We start from the raw sequence: 27,639 nt of genomic DNA, 5'->3' as shown, positions 1-27,639 counted from the left end.
TTCCTTTTCTTCCTTTTTCGGAGAACGTCAATAGCTGTGAAAAGGAATCAGGTGGGTGTCACAAGTGCTCAGCTGATAATTTTCTTCTGATAACAGAAAGGGAAATATTCATGCAATTTACGAATTTAAGAAAATAATTATGCTTATGTAGAATTGCACCCTTCCTCCCAATATCATTACAACAGGTCATTTTTTGAACTTTCGCATGATAGACTGTAGACAGCAAGTGAACACATACGTTTTATCTATAAATATTGATACTTGAAAATAATTACAGCACCTTTGTACACATAAATTCATAATAGAAAACGCACAAAAGCCTGTTGTGTAACATTCATTTTTGCACAATTGACACAAAATGCAAAAGTGTTTAACGTCGCAATGACAAATATAGTGTATTATGCGTTTTAGACTATTTTCTGCATTTCTATAAGTTTAAAACTCACCATTAATGTAATAAACTCTTTTTCACGTGGAATTCAATGGAATGTTATTTTGTTTGTGATGTTCATACATGTATTCATTGAATGTTGATGCTACTCCAAACAGAATGACACATTTACTTAAACGAAATTTATATTCATGTTGCTCTAATTGTAATTAAAGTGACGACCATTGCCACTTTTGATCGTTATGCATGCAGTCTGCACAGCGTAGTTTTTATGTACGACACTGAAGAACTGTATAATTTGAAAACGTGCAAGTTGTTTTGTAACCAATAATAAAAATAGAGTAAGTATGAAGAGTGTATGTACCTCATCATACTCAAACTGCATCTTGTGGTACAAATTGTAAGTAACATTTTTTTTTTAATTTGAAGAAAGGATCTGTTACACCCCAATGTACTTTTCTTTTTCCAGCATATTACTGTAATACAATGGATGGCATACCTAAATCTTGTGATACCTTTGTTGTACTTCCTCCAAATACTGCTAATGGCTTGGTTGTATTTGGGAAAAACTCAGATCGTCCAAGAGACGAGGTTCAAGAGGTTATTTATCAAAAAGGACAGGATCATCCAGATGGAGCAAAGTTGAAGGCAAGACTTAAATATTTTCTTACTATAAATGGTAACGATTTTGAATGTGTCTCCGGCTTATACTACTGTTACCTCACAGATAATAGCTTCACTAAGTATTAGTTACTGGAGAAATTATGATTTGATATGTAGCTTACACAAGCAAACATTCAGCACCTCCGACTGACTCGGACACAGGTTTTTGCCGATTTTAATTCAAGCTTAAAGGGAGTTTTGGGCTTGAGACCGGATATTATGCGATCAGGTGGGTGTTATTTTTTAATGCTAAGAGCCCTAAACCTGACCAACATAACCTAACAGCGAAAGCATTTATCAATGAAATACCCTTTCGCATCCAACACACATGAAGTAGATGACAGAATCAGTCGATATCCAAGGCAACAGTAAGCTAATGGCTGCTCACAAACAAATTATCATATGTGAATATATTTAAGGGAAAAATTATGTTCCAGGAAATGCACAGTAAGTAATCACTAAGTCTGTGAAGTGTGTGTTATCAGACAATTAGAAATCGAGCCATGTAAAAAATGTACACCATGATAAATTCAGAATTACTCAATTGGAACATGGGCCGTATACATTCATGGCCAACGTACGAGAAAAAAAATCATCATTATGTTGAGAAATGTGATTTGAATTTAGTGTCTAGTTACATAAAATTTAGTTATGTTATACCAAATTCCTCCCCCCCTGCATTTTACACAGTTTTTTGACATTTTAATATAAGAAAGTTTTTTTTTTCTCACCTACTTGTGTATAAAGATGTGGATGGTACTTTTTAAAGTAGCAAATCACCATGGGAGAGTGGTTAGCACAGCATGCTACAACTCCTTGGGTCCCCGGTTCGAATCTCAGCATGGGTGGTGTTCTTAATGTCATTTCATAACATCATCACTCATCCTCATTTTCGTAATTAGCCAAAAGTGAAGTAAACTAAACCAAATCAATAACAATACTTGAAAGTAATTTTGTTGGTGCTTATTGGTAGCTTAAATGTAATAGTTCCCACTAAAAATATTCTGTGAGAAAGTTTCACATGTACATGTTAAGAGTGTTCTGAGCCTCTAAAATAATTGTCAATATTTCTGATTACATGCACGTGATATCAGTTAAGATTATGTGGCAAATGGTGAAATGATGCAAAATTTCTATGTAAGTCAAAATTTGCTAAGTACATGGAATGTAATGTCTGCTTATTACTAGAATAATTGATAGCAGTTGAATATTAAGTGAATTTCCTTGCTCTACAGTGCACCTACGTTGAGATAGACCAAGCTCCCCACACGTATGCTGTTATCCTAAGCAAACCAGCTTGGATGTGGGGAGCAGAGATGGGTGCCAATGAAAAAGGAGTGTGTGTCGGGAACGAGGCTGTGTGGACGAAATTGAATGGTGCAGATGACGAGACAGAGAAGTTGCTTGGAATGGATCTTGTTCGGTATGTATTCATGCAACCTCTCTTAACCCAGCCTGGCCTTAGATTTCTAATACTTGAGGAGGTGTCACTCCTCCAAAAAGTCTTCAAAGATGGCCATTGTTGACCAGAGTACAGTCCCTAGGTTCTATCTAGAAAGCAGATCATCCCATTTATCTATATTTGAGAACCCGTAAGTGGGTAATTTGCAATGCGAAATAACTTCCGTAGTGGGTGTTTTTAAAAATGACAATTCCTCATCACTCTCCAAAATGCATATTCAATACTCAAAGACACTTCTTTACATATAAATAAAAGTACTCCTTTTTCTGCTTTGAGCCATTGTGCAAATACTCAATATTTCAAATTGTAAGAAGCAAGGGGTCCTGTATTTGAATCTCTGCCTGTGCATGGGTGTTCTTTCATCAATTTCATCATATCACACATCCTCATCGTCGCGAATAGCCAAAAGTGGCAGAAAAGCAACCTAAAGAAACCTATTATTTTCCTGTAGTTTACGGTTATTACAAGCATAAGAAAACAGTTTTTTCTTTGTGACGTTTCAAATAATAAATAAACAAAAAACCAAATCAAAAAACAAGTTGCAAGAAAACTAAAGGAAAAGAGAAATACAGACAAAGATGAAAAATCTGTTGAAAAGAAATTTGTGTGCATTCCATTCCACAAGGGATTCTCACATAAAATTGCAAAAATTTTTAAAAGTTTTAATTTTAAAATTGTTTTTAAAGCACCAAGAAGTTTGGAATGTACATTTAATGAATTCAAAATGAGAAACTCGCTACCAGATGTGGAAACCACAGGAATATATAATATAAGTTGTTCATGTTCAAAAGATTATGTGGGACAAACAGCAAGGAAAATGGCAATAAGATGGCACGAACATGATTTGGACATTATAAATCTAAACCCAAGAACAGGTTTGTCAACTCATATCATCGAAGAGAAGCATTTGATTAAAAAGAGAAGGGTTTTAAAAAGATTAACGGGAAACACAGAGTTGAATGTCTGGGAAGCCTCGTTCATTGCAGAAGAACACTGGAATAAATTAAATAATGAAAATGGTAACATAGATCCAGTGTGGAGTTTTCTTTTTCACAAATGGAGTAAGCCACCATCTTTAAAATTTAATGTAACAGAAAACATCAAGAGACTTTGTGAAAACAATGATGAATTTGAATTACCTGATGATATTTGGGATTCATAATTTAAAAAATTCTAAAATAAAAATAAAATAGACTGCTTTTTTCACAGTTAAGTTGCTATATTACAACAATGTAACATTGACAACATCCATTATATAACAGATTCTTTTTCTTTTTGTTTAAAAATTACTAACCATTGTTATAACTGTATCTTTAGTCAAAATGAAAATAAATGTCTGATGAAAGGAGCGTGTGTTCTCCTGAAACGTCACAAAGAAAAAACTGTTTTCTTATGCTTGTAATAACCGTAAACTACAGGAAAATAATTCTATCATGCAAGCAATGCGTACATACAAGAAAAACTATTAAAGAAACCTAATTCAATCAATCATTCAAGAAAGATGCTCACGCGGCAACTGAATTGGTACACACTTTGGCTCCAAGAGTAGATTATATACTATCTTATAAAGAAGTGTAAGATAAACACAGCTAGCAGAGTGCCAACATGGAAGCAGTATCTCCATCCCAAGGTGATTGTGACAAGTTAAATACTGTGGAGAGTGGTATCTCATGGCAGAAATGTAAACTAACTGAATAGTGAAAGAAGCAGGTCTGTAGGGTATCATGCGCAGGAGATAATACCCAGAGAATTTTAAGGATGGCATGACGGATATTCCATCATACCAACTTGAGGGGTTAATGTTGAATAACGTGAGCCATTTCCTACAGAGTTGCAACACAAAGCAATTTGTTGCTTGTTCTCATTTTTGACGGTAGAGAGAAATGATTAGGTTAGAGAAGAAATGAAGTGCTTGTTTCACTTTTTACAAGATATCAAATATTTTAACAAATGTTCATATCATATGAACTAAGGAAAAGTATTTCTTACTGCTGATGCAATTTGGTCATCTGCTAGCATTCACAATTAAAATCTAAATGGAAAGAAATAATATTCCAAGCTGTGTTGTGTGCACTAACAAGTGTTGAGATGTAGTATTCTTAGCAGCTAGTAAGCTTTGTCTTGGTGGTATCAAGATAAGCAGATTTTTATTTGTGAGTTTGTTCCCGGTGAAGAGCGAAGGCACTATTTGTGTAACTTTTCCAGCCTAGGATTGGAGCGTGGTGCCTCAGCCGAAGAAGCCTTAGAAGTCATAACCTCCCTCTTGGAGAAGCACGGCCAAGGGGGCCAGTGTTCTGATGCCTTTAACTTCACCTACCACAACTCGTTCCTCATAGCTGACCCAAAGGAGGCCTGGGTGCTGGAAACTGCCGGGCAACTCTGGGCTGCCGAGAGAGTCACAAGTGAGTCTCGCACTATCATGGTTCTTTTATAAATAATTGCACCACTGAGTGCAGTTTTCAACATTACACAATGTATATTATCACAGTTTGCAAGTTTACCTCCATGAAAACTATTTTGTACGTTTTTGTTCTAATTCTTCCAACAGTGACATATCCAAGGATTTTGTCAAGAAGTGGTAGGTCTTCTGCTTTTTTTTAGCAGTTGCTCCCACTTCTTGATATCTGTTTTCACATTGAATCTCTGTGTCATGTCACTGTCTTTTAACATGGTTGTACATAAGCATGCAACGTGGTTCTGCACAGGTTCTCTTGTTTGTGGTCCAACTATAACAGCACTTCTCTTGTCTTCAGGTGAACAAATTTCTATTTTTGCTGGTGGTGGGGATCAAATGTATGACAGACCTGTGAATTTACTACAAATCGGGTGCTCTAAAAGAAACATAGGTCTGTTGTAGGTTCAGTCCCCACCACCGGCACAAGGAAATTTGTCCACTTGAAGACGAGAGAAGAGGTGCTCTCTTGAAATACAGTGTTATAGAAAAGCACTAGACAATGGATAATGTCTAATTAAAATTGCATTCTAATGCAGAACAATTGTCACTAATATTCAGAGAATTATGGTTGTACATGCCTCCACACTGGCCATGGAAAGAAATGAACAATATTTGGTAACTGTTTGTGAACAAGTTCTGTCTCAAATTGCACATGAATTGAAATGCACAGTGCACTAGAAATGAGAAGTCACTTTGTTCTCTTGGGAATGTTTTTAACGTGCGTTGTACAGGGTGGAGTATATTGTATCTAAAATTGGTAACTCTGTCTCAACCCAGTCATGCACGTCGAGGAATCTCCCATGCTTATACCACTTCAAGACTTGCCGTCAGTCTGCCATGATTGGTTAAGACACGAATGTTGGCAGTGAAGGTGTTCATCCGAACAGGTTCCATTCAGGACTCGCTCCTTGTGCTGTAGCATCTTGATGCTTCTCCTCCGACCTAGAGACTTCTAATTCTACACACTGTCAATGGTTCTTCATTGTCTGATGCACCTCATCACACTGTGCTGCTCTGGCATTGGTTCATGGCAGTCCTCGTTGGACCGTCACCACAGTTTCCACTTAGTCTTCTGAATGGAACCTATTTGGAGGAACACCTCCATTGCTGCAATTTGAGTCTGAACGTGCCAGTGTTCCATTGTAGACTGATGTGAGCCTTGAAGTTACCTGAGCATGGGAGAAATCCTGTGCATGCATGCGTGCATTGAGACAGTTTATAAGCTTACAATTGGTAGATACAACACCACTCCTGTAGTTATAACAATAATTATCAACGAGTATTGTGTTGCACAAACTAAACACGCTTTCAGTAATTGAACATATCACTCTAAAGAAACTAGAATACTGCAGTAGGATTTTCTCTTGTGTCTGCTGGGCATTCAAAGTTTGCTTCATATCTGGTCTTTGTAGTATCATGTTATGTTACAGTTTGTTATTTTTTAATTCATAGCATGAGTATGGTGCCTCTCCGATGGTGTTGTGGTAACATCGCTCCCTTTTAATCAAAGGGGCCTGGGTTTGATGCTCAGTAGAGGGACATAGTGGTTCAGGTCCCACTTTGAACTGTAGGCCCAGTCCCGATTAGCCTATCTGTGCATAAAGTGGACTTAAAACAAAAACACACACCTAATAGCATGGACATGGTTGAATTCTCTTCTGACACAAATGTATAACTCTGTGTATATGTGCAAAGTGAATTATTCTATTCGCCTGTTGATTTTGGTGAGTCACTGTCACCATTCACAGAAGGCTGTGGGAAGTGTACTTAGTTTGTGCAACAAGATACTCAATGATAATTACTGTTTATAACTATAAGCTTTGTTAAACCTGTTGGAACCTACTCAAACCAAAAGCCTTCTGTGAATGGTGACAGTGAATAACCACAATTGATAACAAATAATGTAATTTTTTGAAAGGACACATGAAATTATTATATATTGGTGTAAAAAGCATATAAATTGTAACTTTTCATAATCTAAAATAAAATCTCCAGCGGCACCGAACATAACCTCATATAAACAGCTGTGGATTATTAAACAAATCAACATTGAGTGGCATTACAAATGGAAAAATAATAAAAAATCCCTTTGTTTGGCAATAGTAACAATCATTGTTCACATTGGGATGCTGTTGCAAAGGCTTTGTTTCTTTTTGAGCATACCTTATAAATTGTTTATTTCCATGTTGATTATAGGTGGCTGTCGTAATATCTCCAATACACTGAGCATAGGAACAAATATTGACAAGATGTCATCAGCCTTAAAGGAACATGCACAGAAAGAGGGCTTTTGGGATGGCCAGGTATGTTCAGCAGCTGCTTCAATATATGAACCTTATTGGTTCTTAGTCATTTACTTATCACAGACCCCTTTAAATATCTTTTTTGTTCGCAGACCGCCAGGACTTTTCTTAATATTTTACATCCTAAAGTGTTTCAAATGTTTATTTAAAGTTGCTCATTAAGTATCTTTTATTCCAACGACACAATACAATTTATTATGTGATAGATTAATCGGTACTCTATCGGTACTAGCCAATAGAGGCATATTGGTGCATAGGTTTATCAGTAAAATTGCCGATAATTTTACCGATCCGATGTATCTATAAATATCTAATAATTTAGTGCAATATTGTGCCATTTTGTTGTAATTTTGTGAACATAAACAAATCTCCATTTCATACTTTTTTTTTAAAGTAAATGTCTAAGTATGCAGCTTCTTTGCATTGCAAAAGCTTGAGTCATCTGGAAGCATACAGTTTTTTAGGAGGTCAATGAACCATTTGGAATTTTATATCAGATCGGTAGAATATCGGTATCTCTAAATTTATATCGGTGCTTTATGGGTATTGGCCAAAATTTCATATCAGCCCATCCGTAATTATTATTAAGGCTGAGCCAATACCCACACTGATGACGATACTCTTACTGAATATCGATGATTGAAAATTGTAACAATTAGAAGTTGTTCAAAATATTGATTACTATTATAGGATAAGCATTCCACTCCAAGTATGTGCACCTATTTAAGAGAGTTTTGATTTAAAATACTTAAGAACTACATCAGAATATCAAAATCAGAATATCAAAATTCCTGTTATGTAATTACAAAATGCAGTTTTGTTTACACAATCTGGGCACAAAGTAATGGAAAACTGAATTTTGCATAACCTTCCAGGATAATTAGACTGTCAAAGTTTCGCATGGCATTTTTTGCAGACCCCACGAAATACGAAACTGACAGTAAAATATTGGCCAGTATTGGTAAATAAAATCCAACCAATACCAGTGGTATCGGCAAGTACTGATACATCGCTGTTGAATTAGCCCTAATTGTAACATTTACAGGCACTTATGTGGTTTTAACTGGCACATATCTGTTTCAAATGCATTATTTTACCTGTATCAGAAACTCATTTACCATAGGCTAAAAGCTTTGTTAACTATTTAAAAGTGTATTGCTTAAAAGATGACTGAGTGGAGGAAGTTACTTTACTTTCATTTTCAAGGTCGTGTTTTTCCGTAACATAGTAACATTTTACTTTGAAAGGAACGCATTACCAATAGCTGAATCATATTTATTAAATGTGTTATCGCACAGCATATACTTTTGTGTACATTTCTGCCACTGTGATTCAAAACACTAAAGTTTTTCCAGTAAAGTCAAACCGTCATTCTGTATTTGGTTAAAAAAAGAAAGGTTCTATTCTGGTGAATATATTGGCCAGTTCTGGAATTACAAACTAATGCAAATAAAGTAACATTACTATTTTAGTTCCTCATGTAATCTCAGTAATGCAATATTGTCATAATTATAAAAAAAGTAAAGGTGACAACTGTGGTTGCATGATCAGTTGAATTTTTTCCTATCTTCTTCCATTTTAGGGAGACTTTAATTTCAGCAGTGCATATGGTGTACCAAGTGAATCGGCTGTTAGTCGACAGAAGTGTGGGAGGAAGCTATTAGATAAATTTTCAAGTGAAGGTGAGTTTCTTATTTCAGTGCGTTATGCAAAGGTTATTTCTCTTTGAACGTGGTATCAACTTATCACATGATTTTTCTTTTAGTGTTACATTTTCTGCATATGGAAAAATGAGACAGTTGATGGAACTGAATGTGCTTTTGAATTTGGTTAGAGCTCTGCAAGTTATAAATTTCAAACAGTATAGTTCGTGTGCAATTAGATATTTGTTGTCTTATTATCAGAAACACCTTTTGAAATCAATAATTACACTTCCTGTGTGCTAATTTTACTCAAACGTTGTTTCATCTACATTAATATTTGAATTTTAAGTCTGTTTCTGTGTAGAGGGAGAGCCGTGGTTGTCTACTTGGTAGGGTGTCTGACTACCACACGGGAGACCCAGGTTGTATTCTCTGTGTGGGTGATCAAAGGTCAGAATTTTTCCGGCCTTGTCCTCGCATAAAGTGGCTCTGGAGCTTGCCCAGCCTCAAATCAGTAGGTACCTGGGGGCAACCCTAGGGGGTAAAGGTGGCTGGAGCATGGTGCTAATCACATCACCTCAAAAATTGCTGAGATCGAGAATGTGTGAGGCCCTACCTCCACATCCCCTGAATGTACCTTCTTACCTTCTATATAGAGGAGATGTATCACACTGACATACTCAACATGTTCAACAGTAAATTAGAAAGATCTTTTTCAGAATTGTAAGCCCCCAAATAATTTTGCTTAAAAGGATCTAATGTATTATTTTGCTTCTCTTGTAAAGTTTACTCTGAATTGTGCCACATGAACTTATCTTTAAATACACATTTGAAATGTTCTAGACCATCACCTTTGGGGAGCTGAGACCGCTAAACCATCAACTTTGGGGGGGGGGGAGGGCTATGGCAAGAGACAGCAAAACACATAACTTTTTACTATATACTAAGTATGTAATTATGAATATTGTTAAAATTTTTACTAAAAAGAGTTTCAGAAGACGATATGCATGAACTAGGGTAGTGGATGGGACGTTCGGGCTACAAGTGGCTGTCACATGACATTCAGAACGAGATCATTGATATATTATGGAGATCTGTTTTTCGCTCCGTGGTAGCAGTTATTATAAGTCTGGAATATTTGCTATTATGGTTGACGAAACTTGTGACATATCCATCCGTGGACAATTAATATTCTGCATTCGAACTGTGAATAAAAATTTTGATATCTTTGAGGAATTCATGGGCGTTTATGAGATTCCGAACACTGAGGCCAAAACTTAAAAAGGGAGAGAGTGAGTCATTCATTAATTTATTTCAGTGATCAGAGCCCCCCCAATAATTTTGACAAGTCAGCGCCCCTGATCAGTTGTTACGGTTGTTTTGTATGTCATTGTTTAGTTACTTGGCATAAGGGAACGTTTAATTTAAAACTGTTATGATTGTGTTTTTGTATGCAACATTTTGGAATTAGCCTGTAAAAGTGTGTGTAGTTAACAAAAAACAATTATGAATATTGTGGTATACCAATGACGTAAGTCCATAATATTTATTTGATGCCCAACATTAATAGAAACCTGTGTAGATGGGCATAGTGGTAACGTCATCACCTTGAAATGAAGGGCTTTTTGTTTAAATACTTGGTGGAGGCACATTTCACAGTGGTTCAGACTCCACTTTAAATTGAAGCTCCAGTCCCGATTAGCCTCCTGGAAACAAAAACTACATTGGTCAAATTTAAGCAAAAACTGCAGTTTTCACCTGGACTCAAACTGGTTTCACCTATTTTGCTGTTGCTGTTTCACTTGCACGGAATTATCTCTGTCAGTGACACCACAATGAAATCTGTTGTGTTTGAAACACTGATGATGTCAAGGGTGCCTAGTTGCTTCCTTCATGGAGCTGTACGCTAACAATATTTTGGCATGCACAGGATATGTAAGCAAGAAATGCTGAGTGTAATGCATGAATACATTTATAAATTATGTTGTGTATTTTATAATATGAGTTTGCTCATGCAACAAACACTTCAATACTGTTGATCATAATTAATTCACTATTTTTTTTCTAATTTATAATTGAAATTTAGATTTTGTTTAGTTGCTAAACTGGTGTTCTAAGCGTTCTGTCTAGGTTTCACAACTTTCAGGCTGCTTTTCACTCCAGCACATGGCGTCTGTGCTGCGGGATAGGCCGAGTGGAATATGTATGACGGGAAGCTTTGTTTCTACATCATCTCAGGTACAGCCACATAGTTTGATTGGTGGTGAATGAGTGAACACTTGATTTGTGGATTTTACTCAGATGTTTTCTGGACTCTTCTCTTTGTCTACTGTACTCATTTGAAAGATAGATTATGCACTGGAGAAAACAGCTGACCTCCGCAGCGGAGTGATTAGCACAACAAGTTACAATGCCAGAGGTCCTGGATTCGAATCCCAGCTTGGATGTTCTTAGCAAGTGTTCCTTCATCAATTTCATAATATCGTCATGCATCCACATCTTGATAAAAGTGGTAGACAAGCGACACTAAATATCAAAAAATAAATAAGAATGCATTGAAGAAAGGGATCTTTAAATTTTAAATGATTACACTGGGGAACAGTGAAATTGCGGCACAGTATTTGAGAGCTAATTTTGGACGATTACATGCTGCTGAATAATGATATAATAATATATTTCCTGAATTGGCTCTAATTTATGAAATAAATGCAACTAAACCAAAATGGCGGTAACATAAGAAACACATATAAATGAACTTCCAACAACAATTTAATATTTCTTTTTGTGATTACAATCATTATTATAAAAATAAATTTATATAGGCCTATGATCATAATAATTAAGAAAATATATACACAATAAAGTAACAAACTATGTGAAACGTTTTCTATACGATTTCCTGCTGTATTGCTTTTTAGGACAATCCCTCTGTAAGCTCCAACAGTAGTCGGCCATCATGTGGCGATCCCACCGTCCCTGGTACCTTTCTTCCATTATCCTTATATCCTGATGGAACCTTTCTCCCTGTTCTTCACTAAAATCACCAACGTTCTCAGGGAATCTGTCAATATGGCTATGTAGAAAATGTATCTTCACACTCATATTAGCTCCCAATTTCTCAAAATTTTTCAACATATTTCCAATTATATCGCGGTAGTTTTCTGCTCTGTGATTCCCCAAAAAGTTTTTGACGACGGACACAAAGCTCAGCCAGGCCTCAGATTCGATGTAAGACATATAAGTTGTAAAATTGGCATCATTTATAAGTGTACGAATTTGTTTTCCGTCAAAGATTCCTGCCTTCAATTTTTCAATACTTAGTCCTGGAAAAGTGTGGCATATATATTTGAAACAATCACCACTTGTATCTAAGGCCTTCACAAACTGTTTTATCAACCCAAGTTTAATATGCAGTGGCGGAAGGATGATTTTGTCCCTATCTATCAGCGGTTCATGAATGATATTAGCTTTTCCCACTGTAATATTTTCCCTTGGGGGCCAAACTTTTATCGTCCAATGCTTTTCTCTAGCACGACTATCCCACAAACATAGGAAACAGGGATATTTTGTGTACCCACTTTGCTGTCCTAGTAAAAAATTCACCATCTTCAAATCCACACACACGAGCCACTTATGTTCAGCATATTCAATTTTTTCTAAAACCATTTTTATGTTTTGGTATTCTTCCTTAAGCTTTGTTGAGTGTCCTATAGGAACTGAAGGATGTTTATTACCATTGTGTAGTAAAACACATTTCAAACTTCTTTTAGAACTGTCCAGAAATAAACGCCAATCCTCTGGGCGATATGTTGATAGACCTAACAGCAGCAAAAGCTCAGGAATATTGTTACAATACACAAGATCATTGTCTTCGCTAAAGTAAGGAAGAATATTGTCTTCTCTTGTTCTATATGATGTTACAGTAACACCAGGCTGAAGACAATGTTTTTCTCTTAGTCGCGATGCTAGAATCTCAGATGATTTTTTTGACAAATTTAGGTCACGAATCAAATCATTCAGTTCGCTTTGGGAGAATGCTTGCGGTGTAGAACTACATCCTTCAAAATCACTTTCGTTTTTATTGTCACTAGCACTTTCATCTGATATCTCAACGTCATTGTCGATATTTTGCGAAAAGGTACATACTGGTAAAGGTAAATTTTCACTGTGCAGTATTGGCCGCTTTGCTGACTCTACATTAGGGTATACCCAATTACGCTTTTTGAATCTATTCATGCCTTTAACTTTCACAGCACAAAAATAGCAATCATTAACATGATTTTTTGGTTCACTCCATGTCATGGGCACTCCAAATTTGAGTCCCTTTCGTCTGCCTTGGCCCCAATAACGAAGTGATTCCAAACAAGTTTTGCAAACTATATGTGGGACCCATTTTTTATTCTGTTGTCCCAGATTTTTGGCAAAATAAGCCTGATACAAATCTCTCACTACATCCGTGATATTTCTTCTCTGTGATGGTAGACAATATATTCCACATATATAGCAAAAAACATTTGGGTTATTGAAACACTTACTACGTGAGGAACTCATATTTCCAATGTATTCACATTAAACGCATTTCGCTTAGTTATACTACAAAATTCAACATTAAGAGATATATTGCCTAGCAATGATTCATAAGTTGCCTAGCAACAATTTACAACTAAATAAATAAGTTTGTTAATGGGAATTTCAGCCCATTATCAAATTTTGATATTACCGAGAAAAGCGTGGAGTAATTTTAGCTCCTACATTTTCCATGGTGTGTTTATTTTTATAACTGGAGTCAATTCAACTGAACCAATCATACAATTGGCAATCACAGCTGTTTTGTGTGATGAAACTGTTATTAAACTTTATGCCACAAAATAAAATATTTTTTTTGTTCCCCAGTGTTATTGGCCAAAATATTTACTTGTCATGAACTCTGGGAATTTTATGTCACTAACCTTTAGACAAATTCATAAAAAATAGGCACCAAAGCTGAAAACTAACTCAAATCAAATTTGAATCACAAGCGCAAAGTTAAATCTATGGAATAACGTGTCCAAAATTATATCAATCAACTCCAAAAGTCCACCGTCAAAGTGATAAGAGGGACAATAGAAATGGAACATACATGAACAGTATTTACTGTATTTAGGACCGTGTGAAGGTGTGTCCATGGCATCACGTGGCTAAATATTACGAAATGTACAACACACTTTGTGTGCTTGTTTCCATGTGTGTAAAGTTCATGCAGGGTGTTAATTTGAACATCTGTTGACGTAATACTTTTCCCTTGGTATGGGAGGAGCCTTTACATTTCAATAAATATGTATAATAAATACATTCAATCTGTATTACATTTTCATTTACTTTTCCTTATATGTCTTGCTTTTGGGACACCTGTGCATTTATTTTTTTAATGAAAAAACAGCAAAGGATGTAAAGTAATCTGAAGACAAAAAAAATAATGATTCATTTTTGTGTTGTCTTCAAAGAAGAAACTTAAAACCCCATGATACCTCACACCATGCTGATAGTGATTGGTACAGGAAAGCTGGAAGTCTCAGGTTGGAATATAGAATAAAGCATTCTTTGCAGTTGTTCATAGCTTCCACCTAGCTGAACGGGTAGTGCTCTTGCCTTTGGTGAAAGTGATCTCAGGTCTGATTCCTGGTGCGACATTAAACATTTCTATGTTGACTTAGCATTGTGAGTATAATTTTGGAACTACTTGAAAGCAATAGGAGCAGACTGCAATCTTGAATAAAAGAAAGTGTTGCTGTGAGACAATGCATCGATTGTGTATCACTCAAGAAAAGCCAGTTGGTGGTTAAGCACATTAAGCGGTCATCTTTCAATCTTAATACGTACCAACTTATGCAGGTTGTTCAAATACCATCTGGGTATTACATTCCCGGATTTTACATTTTCCTGTATTATACATTCAGTCTTCATGGTCCGAACATAGTAAAATGCTATACAATTTTCCTCCATTTTCAATTTTCCAGCATTTTAAGTTTTTTCAGCTTGGACCCTGAAAAAATCTAGGTTTCACTGTAGGCGTTCGTCGATTTCATTGAATCATCACTCATCATTGTCATTGCAATTAGCCAAAAATGGCAGAAAAGCTAAATAACCAAAGTACATTGTTGCATTTAAGGTACACAGAAAATATCAGCTATCAATTATCCAATGAAAGTCTATGAACAGTCCTGCTTTGTAAAGATCCAGGAAAATGTGCAAAATTTACATCATGCCGATAACCAGTTTCATTACAGTCAGATTTTACAACTTGGTACTGCTAATTTCAAACATTGATTTGCAACTATTGGAATGGAAAAATAAATGTAGAATCTACAATAAATTTTCTTCAGAATTTGAAATATTCATCAATTTTCAGTGGTGGTTTATGTGAATACAAAGTAAGGAGTTCAAAAAACATCTGGGGAAGTGAATGCATTAACTAGTATAGCTGAATAGTTGTCCGTAAAGTTATTTTCTATTTTAGCAGTGCAGTTGAGTGTGTGTTCTCCATATCATCTCCCTAGTATCCTTAATACTGTTCAAGCATGGCACATCATTTCAACCCTTGAGTCATTGGGTGGGGCACTGAAGCAATAATTCACACCTCATTCAGTGTTTCAGATCTTACCCCAGTAGTCAGCAGTAAATATAATGATAGGCAAATTGTTCATTCTCATGGGTGTTGGCAGAAATATTTGTAAGATGGTCAGACCATTGATAAAACTTGAATAGTAGAAATAATAATAGTAATAAAAAAATAATATTAACATCATTATTATGTTTTTTTTCTTTTATGTACACATTGCTTGCATTGTAGAATTATTTCTCTTGTACATTACGGTTATTACAAGCATAAAAATACCGTTTTTCATTGTGACATTTCAGGAGGACACACGCTCTCTTCATCAGACATTTATTTCTAGTTTAAAGATACAGTTATAACAATGGTTAATTTTTTTTAACAAAAAAAGAATCAGTTATACAATGGACGTTGTCAATGTTACATTGTTTTGTAGCAACTTAACTGTGAAATAAGCAGTCTGTATTATTATTTCAGAAAAAAGAGATCACCTTTTTTTTTTAAAAAAAAATATGAATCCAAAATATCATCAGGCAATTCAAAATCATCATTGCTTTTACAGAGATTCTTGATGTTTTTTATTACATTAAATTTTAAAGAAGGTGGCCTACTCCACTTGTGGTCTATGTTACCATTTTCATTATTTAATTTATTCCAGTGTTGCTGCAATGAGCTTTCCAGACATTCAAATCTATGTTTTCCGTCACTCTTTTCAAAACCCTTCTCTTTTTAATCATATGCTTCTCCTCGATGATGTGAGCTGACACACCTTTTCTTGGGTTTAACTTTTATTATCATGTCCAAATTGTGTTCATGCCATTTTATTGCCATTTTCCTAGTTGTTTGTCCTACGTAATCCTTTGAACATGAACAACTTAAATTCCTCTGGTTTCCACATCTGTTACAGATTTTCTCATTTTGTATTCATTAAATGTACATTCCAAACTCCTTGGGAATATAAAAACAATTTTGAAATTAAATCTTCTAAAATTTTTGCAAGTTTATGTGAGAATCCCTTGTAGAATGGAATACAAATTCCTTTTCAACAGATTTCTCATCTTTATCTGCTTTTCTCTTTTCCTTAAGTTTTCTTGCGACTTGTTTTTTGATTTGGTTTATTCTGTTAGTGTAAAAGCCATTTTCTTTTCCTATATTAAAAAAGCTTTTCTTATATTTTTGATATCCTGAAACGTCACAACGAAAAATTGTGTTTTTATGCTTGTAATAACCATAGACTACAAGAGAAATAATCTTTATTATGACTGTTACCGCACAATAATAACTATTACAAACTCATACAAATAAATAAGTTCTAGTTTTTCTTGTATGTACGTATTGCTTGCATTGTAGAATTATTATTTTCCTATAGTTTACGTTTATAAAACAGACTATTTCTTTTAACTGTTAAGTTGCTATATTACAACAATGTAACATTGACAACATCCATTATATAAGGGATTCTTTTTGTTTAAAAAAATGCTAACCATTGTTATAACTGTATCTTTAGTCAAAATGAAAATAAATGTCTGATGAAGGAAGCGTGTGTTCTCCTTAAACATCACAACGAAAAACTGTTTTCTTATGCTTGTAATAACCGTAAACTATAGGAAAATAATAAATAAATTCTTTATTATTATTATTTTTGTCATCAACCTTATATCCACCAGATGAGTTAGCACAACATGTTTTCATTATTTTGTATACAAAAAAGTTAGGAGGAAAATTTTAGTTATGTTTATGTTGTGTGACCTCTGACACAAAACACATTTTTTTGGAATTTTGAAAACTGAGGAACCTCTTATTCTTTGAATTAAATGGTAGAGTATGAAAAATAAACTGGTTCCTGTTACTTGCACCAATATTTTTCGATCTAACACAGTATTTATTTTGGTTATCCTGTTCAAGTATGTACTAACTGTCGTTAACAATAAAAATAATAAACCATCTGCTTTTTTGTAACTTGAAATGAACGATGCCAATTTCCAAGGGGTTTGATGGACTGATTCGACCTCTGCATTCCTGGCACCCATGTTCATTCATTCGTTCTTTTTTTCCCCCTTCCTTTCAATGTGGAGTTTAAGAACTGAAACAAAAAGCATAAATAAGCAGAGACCAGCCTCTGTTCCAGCACAAGTACAATTCTGTTCCCTCAAAATACAATGAATGAAGAAGAAAAAAGAACAAATACTCATGGACAATTTGCTGACCATTATCTTTATGGCTGATTGTACAGCTCGGATAAGCATAAATTTCGAAATTAGTTAATTTACTTACGTAAAGTGATTATATAGTTGTCATAGATGATGTTCTGGTGGCAACTGCTCCCTTCTTCAGGTTAATTTTTAATAGTAATTGAACATGGAGCTGTGATAGAGTAACATTATGGGTTTTAACAATTTTTACAGCAGTTTTAACAGTTTTACCATGTTTTGGTCATCCTAATATTCAACCTGCCCATACATATACCTTGATCCTTTCTAAATGACGAAGCTTTACGTATGCACATAATAGCCGACTTCATGACCTGAAAAAGGGGGCAGTTGCCACCTAAACGTCGTCTACGACAACTATATTCTCACTTTACGTAAGTAAATGAACTAATTTCGAATTTATGCTTATATATGATAGTGAGTAAGTTGCACGGAACCAAAAAATGAGCTCGGATAAGGGTAACCATAGTTCCTAAAATTGTAACCACATGAAATTAACACTGAAATACTAATGCCAGTTGTCCTGCACTGTTAAGATGGAAAATAAGCCTACTAATTTTGGAGGGGAATGCTCTAACCTGAGGGTGGTATTGACTTAACCAAGATGAGAGTGCATTGGTTTCAATGTTGAAGTAATTGACGATGGTTTTCTGCCAGCTGCCTTTTCCACTTTGGATATGTTCAGCGTCTTAAGGGACAAAGACAGCGGAATAGCCCGTGATTCAAGCCATGAGTATCCTACTGCTGCTAGTCAGGTAGGCTGTAGAAATGTGTGAGTGAAAGCATGCTGGTACTTTGTGTAGTTCGTGTTGTTCACTTTGAGTTAATATTTGGTTTTATAGTTTATAAATGCACAGTGACCACATTGGACTAGATATTGAGGTTAGCAGAGCACACTGTAATGCCAGAGGTACTGTGTTTGTATCCCGACTTTCTTTGTGTGTGTCCTTTTATCAATTTAATCATATCATCATGCATCCTCATCTTCATGATTTGCCAAAAGTGACAAATAAGCAAAGTAAAATAAACCAAATCAATAAACAATCAATAAATTAAGTTACTGAATATCTGATCAGTGGTTTCCAAACATTTTTTTCAGTTATAACACCATTAAGCCTTGTTTCCATGATAACCAAAATCTCAATACTTTTCTAGCAAAGACTTCTTCAGACTCTGTACCAAATAAAATAAAGTACAAAACCGGAAGATACAGAATATTCACAAAAATCACTCCCCTGCAGGCATAATATTATTAGAAACTTGTTTATCTGGAACATTCCTTTCCAGGTGTTCATTTGTATTTGGTCCAGAGTCTGAAGAAGACCTTGCTAGAAGGTTGAAACGTAACGTTTAGTTCATGTTTTAAAATAAATTCTGCCTTGGTACGCATATTGAGTTTTGATTTTTTTAGTTCATTTCATCTTCTCAATTCCCCCTTACTTCCACATGCCGCCTCAGTGGCAGAGCTCATTTAATGGAACACCAATGATCGTGTCAACAAAGGTTTCCATGCTTGAGTTCCAGATCTGACATGGGTGTTTCTTTGTGTGTGTCCTTGGTTGATTTCATCTAAGTATGATCCAATCACATTGTAACAATTGGCTAAAAGTGGCAGAAAAGCCACATGAAATGGGGAAAACACAAAAGTTCTTCTTTAGGTATGATGCATATAAATCTGTACCCTACCATTATTGGCAATGTAACTGAGTGTTAAAAGTTATTTGTAAATCAAAAATAGCTTTACAACAAGACAGTCCTTTATAAGTGGACTTTTATGGGTAATGTAAATAGATATGCACTTGCATGAAATTTGGATTGTATAACTGGATTATTTTACTGTTCTAGTGTTGTAGTATAAATGTATTCAGACTACAATTGTTGAATGAAAATACTTCTTGCAGGTACTTAAGTGGACAAATGGTGTTCCATTCCAAATTAAAAATTAGGAAAGTTTCATGCAAGAACTGAATGGTATATATAATCATTGTGTATGATGAGAAAACTCTTATGATTTTTTGTAGCAAAAAGAAACTGCACATTTAGAAATATACTTTATTGAAGCATGTATATATATATAAATTTTGTTTAGCTTACCTTGGAGTAAGTACATTAACAACACAGCAAATATAAATTTAAAACTTAATTCCGAACTTTTGACCCTTCTTGAGGTCATGATCAGAGAAAAATACATGCAAGCTGGTAGAGGAAGGAAATGTTAAAGGATTGTTTTCTTCTTCTTCCACCCTGCATGTTTTTACCCTGATGATGGCCTTGGAATGGGGTCCAAAGCTTGTAATTAAGGTTTTAATTTTGTGTGTGCTGGTGGTTTTGTAATGTATGTACTCTTGAGGTAAGTCAGACATAGATGCACTGCCACATGGTGTAAGAAGTTTTTTTAGGGATGGGCTGATATGAAATTTTGGCTGATACCGATAAAGTACCAATATAATATTTACGAATAGTGACAACTGATATTCTACCGATCCGATATAAAATTCAAAATGATCCTTGAAGATCCTGAATGGTTCATTGACCTGCTTAATAAATATACCAGGTGTTCCAGAAGTCTTTCCCTCATTACAAACTTTATTCATATCTGCTATATGCAAGGTAGAGATGTGAAAGTGGAGCCAAAATGTTGGAAAACTAACCAAATTTATTTGTTGCAGGTTTGAGTAAAGTGGATGTAGGGTAGCAGTGTCAGTGCTCAGAAAACCGGAAATGTTCACAAATCGGGAAAAAGCTCAGCATATCCTCTGGTATCACGAGACCCAGTCACCAATAACAGTGCAGAGGAACTTTCAAATGTACAGAATTCTTTCGTCTAGAATATCTGCTATCAATAAGTTGGTATTTAAAAAATGGAATTTATCTTCATTCCCAAATCCTGTCAAGTCCAAGAAACATTGTATGGAAAGATTCCACCCAATGTCAAGAGGATTAATTCGGGATTCCTTGGCACTGACACTGCTATGAGGGTCACTATTTATATTTTGAGCCTAACAATGAAAAAACAGGAATTTGGCATTGAAAACTGCTTTATTGTTTTTCGAAGTATTCTCCTTTATGGTCAATACATTTTTGCATTCGTTCGAACCATTTGTCGAAGCAGTTTTTCCAATCTTCTTGAGACACCTCCATAATATGGCTTTGAACGCATCAACGGCATCCTCCGCCGACGAAAATCGTTGTCCACGCAATTTATTCTTGAACATTCGGGAACAAGAAGAAGTCATTGGGTGCCAAATCAGGACTGTACGGCAGATGACCCATCAATTCGATATTTTGACTGTTCATAAAGTCGGTTGTTAGACGAGATGTGTGACAGCTGGCATTGTCTTGATGAAGAATGATCCGACGGCGTTTGTTTGTTTTCCGTATTTGACCGAAGACCTCTGGCAAACAAATTGTTGTGTACCATTCAGAGTTGACCGTTCTACATTCCTCTAAAGGCACAGTTGCCACATGACCAGTTTTCCCGAAAGAACAGGTGACCATTTGTTTCTATGTGTTTCGAGGGCGAACAACTTTTGTTGGATTGGGTTCATCTTGAAACACCCATACAGTCGACTGCTGTTTACGTTCCGGCTCATATGCATATATCCATGATTCGTCACCTGTTACAATCTTATATACGTCTTTTGAAGCACCACGATTGTATTTATTGAGCATTTGTTTGCACCAATGGACGCGAGCGTCTTTTTGAGTTTTTGTCAAATTGTGTGGGATCCAACAAGAACATACCTTTCTCACAGCTAAATGATCATGTAATATTTTATATATGCTGGTGGAACTAATACCTATGGTTGCCTCAATCTCACAGTATGTCACATGACGATCTTGCAGTATTAGGTTTTGCACAGCATCAATGTTTTCTTGAACAACAACTGATTTTGGACGACCTTCGCGAATCTCGTCGGTGAGCGAATGGCGGCCACGATTAAATTCGTTATACCAGCGTTTCACAGTGGCAAAGGATGGGGCTTTATCGCCAAATGTGGAAGTAAGTTGATCGATGCACTCTTGTCTTGATAATCCATGTCGAAAATCGTAAAAAATCATGTCACGAAAATGTTCACAAGTTAATTCCATTTTATTGTTGTTGCGCAATCTCCAAGGCAACATAAACAACATAAATGAAGCTATTGACAAAACATTTGGAGTACGTTATGGTCAATAATGCCAGATGATTCCGTGCAAACGTCAAATTGTGCCTAACTTCAATCAGTGTTGCCAAGGCTCAAAATATAAATAGTGGCCCTCGTACACTACAGCCACATTACTGAAACCTGCAACAAATATACTTGGTTAGTTTTCCAACATTTTGGCACCACTTGCACATCTCTACATTGCATATAGTGGATATGAATAAAGTTTGTAATCAGGGAAAGACTTCTGGAACACCCGGTATGTTACCAGATGACTACAATGCAAGAGAAGTTGCATATTTAGTACTTTTTTGAAAAGTAGTGCATGGAGATTATCTATTTTACACTAAATTATAAGAAATTTATAGATAGATCAGTAATATTATTGGTATTTTTACCAATAAACCGATAGACCGAAATGCCTGTATTGGCCGATACCGATAGACTACCGATTAATCTGTCCCATCTCTAAAAAAAAATACATTTTGCCTTATATTGATGGTGATGTCTTTGTTATTGGAATCAGAAAATTTCTGGTAGAACTTAAACAGCAAATACAGGTCAATACTTTCCTCGAATCTGCATATTCTCTTGAGTATGGAAAATCTGCAGTTTTTGTAAATTCTGTGCAATATTGAGTATAATAATTTTAACGTTAAATTGCCTCATGAAATTGGTGTAGATTTATTTGGCTTAGTTGCAATGGAATTTTTGTTTTCTAACATTTATAACTATTCAGAACAATGAATTGGCACTGCTCAACTTTATTTTGTATTCATAAGAAAATAAAGTGACAAAATTTTGTAAGAAAATTAGAGATTATAATGAATTAGCATTCATTGTTTAATCAAGCTATTCAGAAAGGGACATCTAGCAGGTTTAACAACTGACATACATTTGTCACAAATTTATTACCTTCAGAACCCTTACACTGTAAGCAACTTCTTGATAAGGTACGGGAAAACAGGATTTGAAGGCCTTCATTGAAGAAATCTGCTTCTTGATTATCTGTCAAGAGTACTAACTAGTTTCTATTCACACAGAACATATCACTGCTGTTCTATTGAGCGTGTGCATATTTCTTTGACATAGCTCCACAGCTGAATGAGGAAGGAAAAAAAAAACCTCTGGTGCTGTCACCAAGTTTACAAATTTATGTGAGCGGTAGGAGAGTGAATGATGCTGCTTGCATTCTGCCTTTGTGTTGCCTAAATGTGCAGTGCTGTCAAAAGCTTGTTGCCTTTGTCTTTATCCAATGTAAATACAGTAGTCTCGGTTTTACATTTTTTGAGAGGGCTTAGAATCCATGAAACTGTAAAATGCAAAAACCATAAAGACCAAGAGAGTTTATTAAAATTTAAAAACACTTTACATGTAATGTTTCTACCCTCTATCAGGATCTTCCTTAGATGAAGAACTGCAGGGATGCAGGAATGTAAAATTGAGGTTCCACCGTATATATGTTAAATATGAATAAATAAATAAAGCACATGTTCGTTACACTTGCATGCAAACATGGGACGAATGTAATTAATGTGGCAACACATGTACGATTGAAGAGGAAACAAGACTAGAAAACATATGGCTGCCCATGTTAGTTTGCAAGTTTGCTAGGGTCTCTCACCTTGGTTGAGCTGTACAAAAGTTTGTCTCCCGGTATGACAAGTGCCTTAACGCTCATTGTAACTCTAGAGATAAGTAGCTTATGATGTAAAGATTGTGATGAATATGGATGATGTTTGTTTTAAAAGCATAATGGAACATACATTCCAAATAGCCTAAATATTTATTTGCCACATATGAAATTCAACCTGTAATTGTGTAAATATATTTCAGGTTTCAATCCTTAGTGCCAGTGACGGTCGACCAAGTTGCCATTGGTTCACAGGGACTCCGAATCCTCTGATATCTGTGTTTAAGCCTTTCATTTTTACACCCAACGTACGAATATCTCCACATATCCAGAGCCCTGTGTATCCCGACGAGGAAGATCCAGCTAAGGTGAGTGGGTAGAACGAGTTTGCTGCTTTCAAGTTTTTAAGCAATTAATGAGTACAGGGGGAAAACCTGATAAGGCACATTTTTTTTGTTTTTACAAGAGAACAAAATTCAAAGTTTCGAGACTTGCTGCTTTTCCCCTGTATACCATTTTTAACCTTTTATGTTTCTCAGGACTTGCCAAGGTTTTCGCATGTATAGTTCCACCATTCCAGTTTAGTTCTCCATCTGAGGAACACCCTGATATAGGGTAGAAATGTAATGCGTAAAGTGCTTTTAATTTTTAATAAACTGCTTTGGTCAGCAAATTTAGGGTACTTACTATGCAGTTATTCTTTTTCAAACCTTTATCTTTTTAATCAATGCTTCTCCTCAATGATGTGAGTTGACAAACCCATTCTTGGGTTGAAATTTGTGATTCTAAAATAATTTGTTAACCACAAAATAATAATTAAAATTTTTCCCTTGCTTGCATTTGTAGGTTGTACCCAGATTTCAAAAGCAAGTTGATAGAGAGCATAGACTGTACAAATTGCATAAAGTAGCCACTGCTAGTAAAGAGGATGTTGTGAAGCTTCTGCGAGAGCTGGAAGCAAAATGCGTGGAGGACATGGATCGCTTCCTGGAGAATTTTGCAGAGGACCAGCTACCGGAAGTCGACGATCTGTTCAAAGACATCGTGGAAACTGAAATCAAATTCTACAAGTAAAGAAGCCATTATTTTTGTTTCTGTAGCTTCTTTGTAGCACGTGCGAAGCGTTCTTTGGTGCTTTTAGAAGGTTGAGTGTAAGCTCTCTCTCACTTTCTCTCCATATATATAGCTGCTGATCCATGCTCCTTTCCAATGTGCCACTTGTATTCCCCTACGGATATACTGCTAAAGGATGTTGACACTCTTAGGTTTGTAACAGATGCTTTTCATTCATCTGTCTTTGTGAATTTGTTACTAATATAATATGTAAGAACTTTTGCTTACACTGTGAATGGCTAAAAAGAAGGCTCAGACTTCTACAACTATGCTCATTAGAATAGTGTACTAGTAACATACTAGCTTCTTGGATGTTTCGATAAACACGAATCAGAATTGTATAGAAAGTTTGTTTTCTTATGGTTGACTTCAAAATTTCTGTTTTGGCTTTGCTTCCGTTTTCTAAGTACGTCTTGAAGAGCTATATTTGTAAAATCACCTCCTTGCCAAGTGAATTTTCCAGCGTTTCCTTACCACAGTTTAAAGTTTGCCATATTGACCAATTTTGCTTGAATGCGATACCAGCCTCGTCATTCAAGGCAGCTACCATAACAATTTAAGCTCTAAAACAGGGTGGCTTGGCTCTGGTTATTACGTGTGAATTTTGCATGATTTTTTCTTCATACTCGTAGATGTGAAAAATTACAACTGTTATTAATCCAAATCCCATTGAATTTATTTATATTTATAAATGCCGCGAGACAAGTTTTTCACTGTTTAGCTTTTATTTTTATCAAGGAATGAAAAGAAAGCTGCGTGGAAAATAAAACAGAATTATTTCAATTTGTTTACTTTGTTAGTTTCCTTTGCAGAACAATCTTATCTGACGAATGGAAGATTCTTGCAAGATAAGATATCTTTAAGTTGATTAGTTAAATTTGAGTTTAAAATTCTTATGCAATGAACAATTTTTCATAGATTAGTATATCCCGTAACATTTGTGACGTGTGTGTTTATGAAGTTGATGCATTTCAAGTCTGAATATGTGAAATGGCAAATGTAGACTCTGCACCTTCAATATTTTAAATATAAATACCATTTAATTTGTGTGCATATGTGTGTGTAATGAGAGACGGTAATGAAATAGAGAAAACATGCGCTCGACCCTTGAATTTTTGGAAAGTTCGCCTTGAAAACCGGGAATTATACTTGAATTTTATCATGATCCTAGAGTGTCACCTTGTAAAATTATGACAGTTATTGTGGTCAAAAAATTAGTATTTCCGTAATTATTGCACAAATTGAAAATGCATTTTCCTTTCTATAATGTCTCTTGTTAACTCTATGCCGGTCACCCTGTTTTTTTCATAGATTACATTATATGCATGTGAATATAGCCTATTGTTTATATGCAAACTGACGTCACTAGCATAAACTGTCAGCTTCAAATATAATTTGCCAAACTGAAAATTATGGTACGGAAAGGTGAGGAAGATGCAAGGAAATGGAATGATGCTGAAGTGCAAAGATTATCATAGCTAGAATATTGTGCCAATTATCATTCAACAATTTTTGACTACCGTGTTCTCTGTAATAAGCATTTTTTAACCTCCATCTAGAATTTTGTGAAGAAATGCAAACTGATTGAAATCTTCAGAACTTGGAAGTCAACCACATGTAAGCAAGCCAAGTTTTTATTCAGTCAAGATTGTTGACAGCTATTGTAGATAAATTTATAACCTTGAACAATATTGTGATTGTCGTAAACAATCGTTGTTATAATCATCATGAAATGGAAGTGATCTTGAGCTTTTCTAAATATAAGGACAATGGCTGTGATTGCATATTTGCATGCGTGTAATTTTTCTGTTCCTTGTGCATTGTTTCTAGTCGTTTTTTTGTAGCTTTTGGAATCCAACATTTATTCTTTTTGTTTTTAGTGTACTTGTATGAGCAGCAAAATGTTTTTGGTATTATATACTAATGTGGAAGGGTATTTTTAATACTTAATGACACCATAAACCATTAATATATGCTGAAATTCGTATTAAAAGACAGTAGCATATTTAGAGAATGCATTTTAGCAAAGTTGAAATACTAATGGAATGTTCCAGTTGTGGGTAGATTTGTATATTGTATTGGGTGCTTGACAATGAAGTGTGATTGATAGTCATTGATACAGGAGTACTTTAATATTTTGATCCTAATAGCTACACTAAATAGTGTTCATATATTATATTGTTAGTAAACACCCTATTGTGTTCGTATGTCAGTTTATTGGAGTGGATCATGATGTGTAAGTAGCAGTAACTATGTCATGCTGAAATTATATTGTGATGATTTTTAAAAAGAAATATTAACCTGTGGTTGTAATTTGTAACCGAGGTACCCTTGATGTAAATGTAGTTTGTTCTTGTATCTTTAAGATATCTTTTGGTTACACTTTGTAAGCTTCAGTGAAATTTTCATTGTATAACGGGAATCACACAAACAATAAAGAGCTTGAGGTATGCAACTTTCATTACTGTGTTTGTGATTTCTTTTGCTTCATATCCAGTATGTTTGAAATAGGGTCATTCCATGTCAAATCAACCAATTTTAAAGTAATTGGGTTCATGACAATTTTAGAAAAATTTAATTTTTAGGACATAGGTTTGTATATGTTTCTAGATAACAAAGCCAATGTTCAAGAAAAATTCGTCCTTAGTTCTCCTGGGTCAGCTATTTTTCCAACATGATGCATGGCTTTTTTTGCTCATGTAGCAGTTTACAGAAACCTTAATATCTCAAAAACCATTAAAGCCAGAGACCTGAAACAAAATTAATTTTGTAGCTAATGAAGTATACTTTCTATGATATTCAAGTATATTTTGCTCTAAATTGCATTCTAAGTACGAAAATTATGGTGGAAATTCGGATAAGAGTACAGTGGAACCCTGATTTTACATTCCTCGATTTTACATTTTCCCGCATTGTAAGTTTTTTTCAGCTTGATCTCCTCAAAAACTTAAAATCAAGGTTCCACTGTAGTTTAAAAAATTAGATTTTTAAGCTAGATTTTTTTTAATAATTGGATTTTTAAGCTA

General features: G+C 35.1%; 1 protein-coding gene across 4 annotated transcripts; it reads left to right on the top strand.

The window, feature by feature from the left end:
* The first annotated feature begins 3 nt into the window (after positions 1–3).
* On the top strand, positions 4–27,074 carry LOC145978971 (secernin-3). Of its 4 annotated transcripts, none has more exons than XM_083112011.1 (9): positions 4–51; positions 861–1,039; positions 2,290–2,477; positions 4,722–4,918; positions 7,168–7,274; positions 8,857–8,956; positions 18,377–18,474; positions 23,704–23,868; positions 24,347–27,074. In XM_083112011.1, exons 2-9 carry the CDS (start codon positions 878–880, stop codon positions 24,572–24,574), a joined length of 1,245 nt encoding a protein of 414 aa, XP_082968137.1. In that variant the 5' UTR covers positions 4–51; positions 861–877; the 3' UTR covers positions 24,575–27,074. The 4 variants fall into 4 exon arrangements, with proteins under 4 accessions (XP_082968137.1, XP_082968140.1, XP_082968138.1 ...); XM_083112014.1 differs by lacking the exon at positions 18,377–18,474 and adding an exon at positions 11,064–11,155; XM_083112012.1 differs by lacking the exon at positions 4–51 and adding an exon at positions 63–185.
* Positions 27,075–27,639: the final 565 nt, after the last annotated feature.

The sequence above is a fragment of the Lepisma saccharinum genome, chromosome 25 (genome assembly GCF_977018435.1).
Source record: "Lepisma saccharinum chromosome 25, izLepSacc3.1, whole genome shotgun sequence".
Taxonomy (NCBI): Eukaryota; Metazoa; Arthropoda; class Insecta; order Zygentoma; family Lepismatidae; genus Lepisma; species Lepisma saccharinum.
The sequence above is the reverse complement of the archived record's forward strand: the minus strand, read 5'-3'. Positions and strand labels throughout refer to the sequence as shown.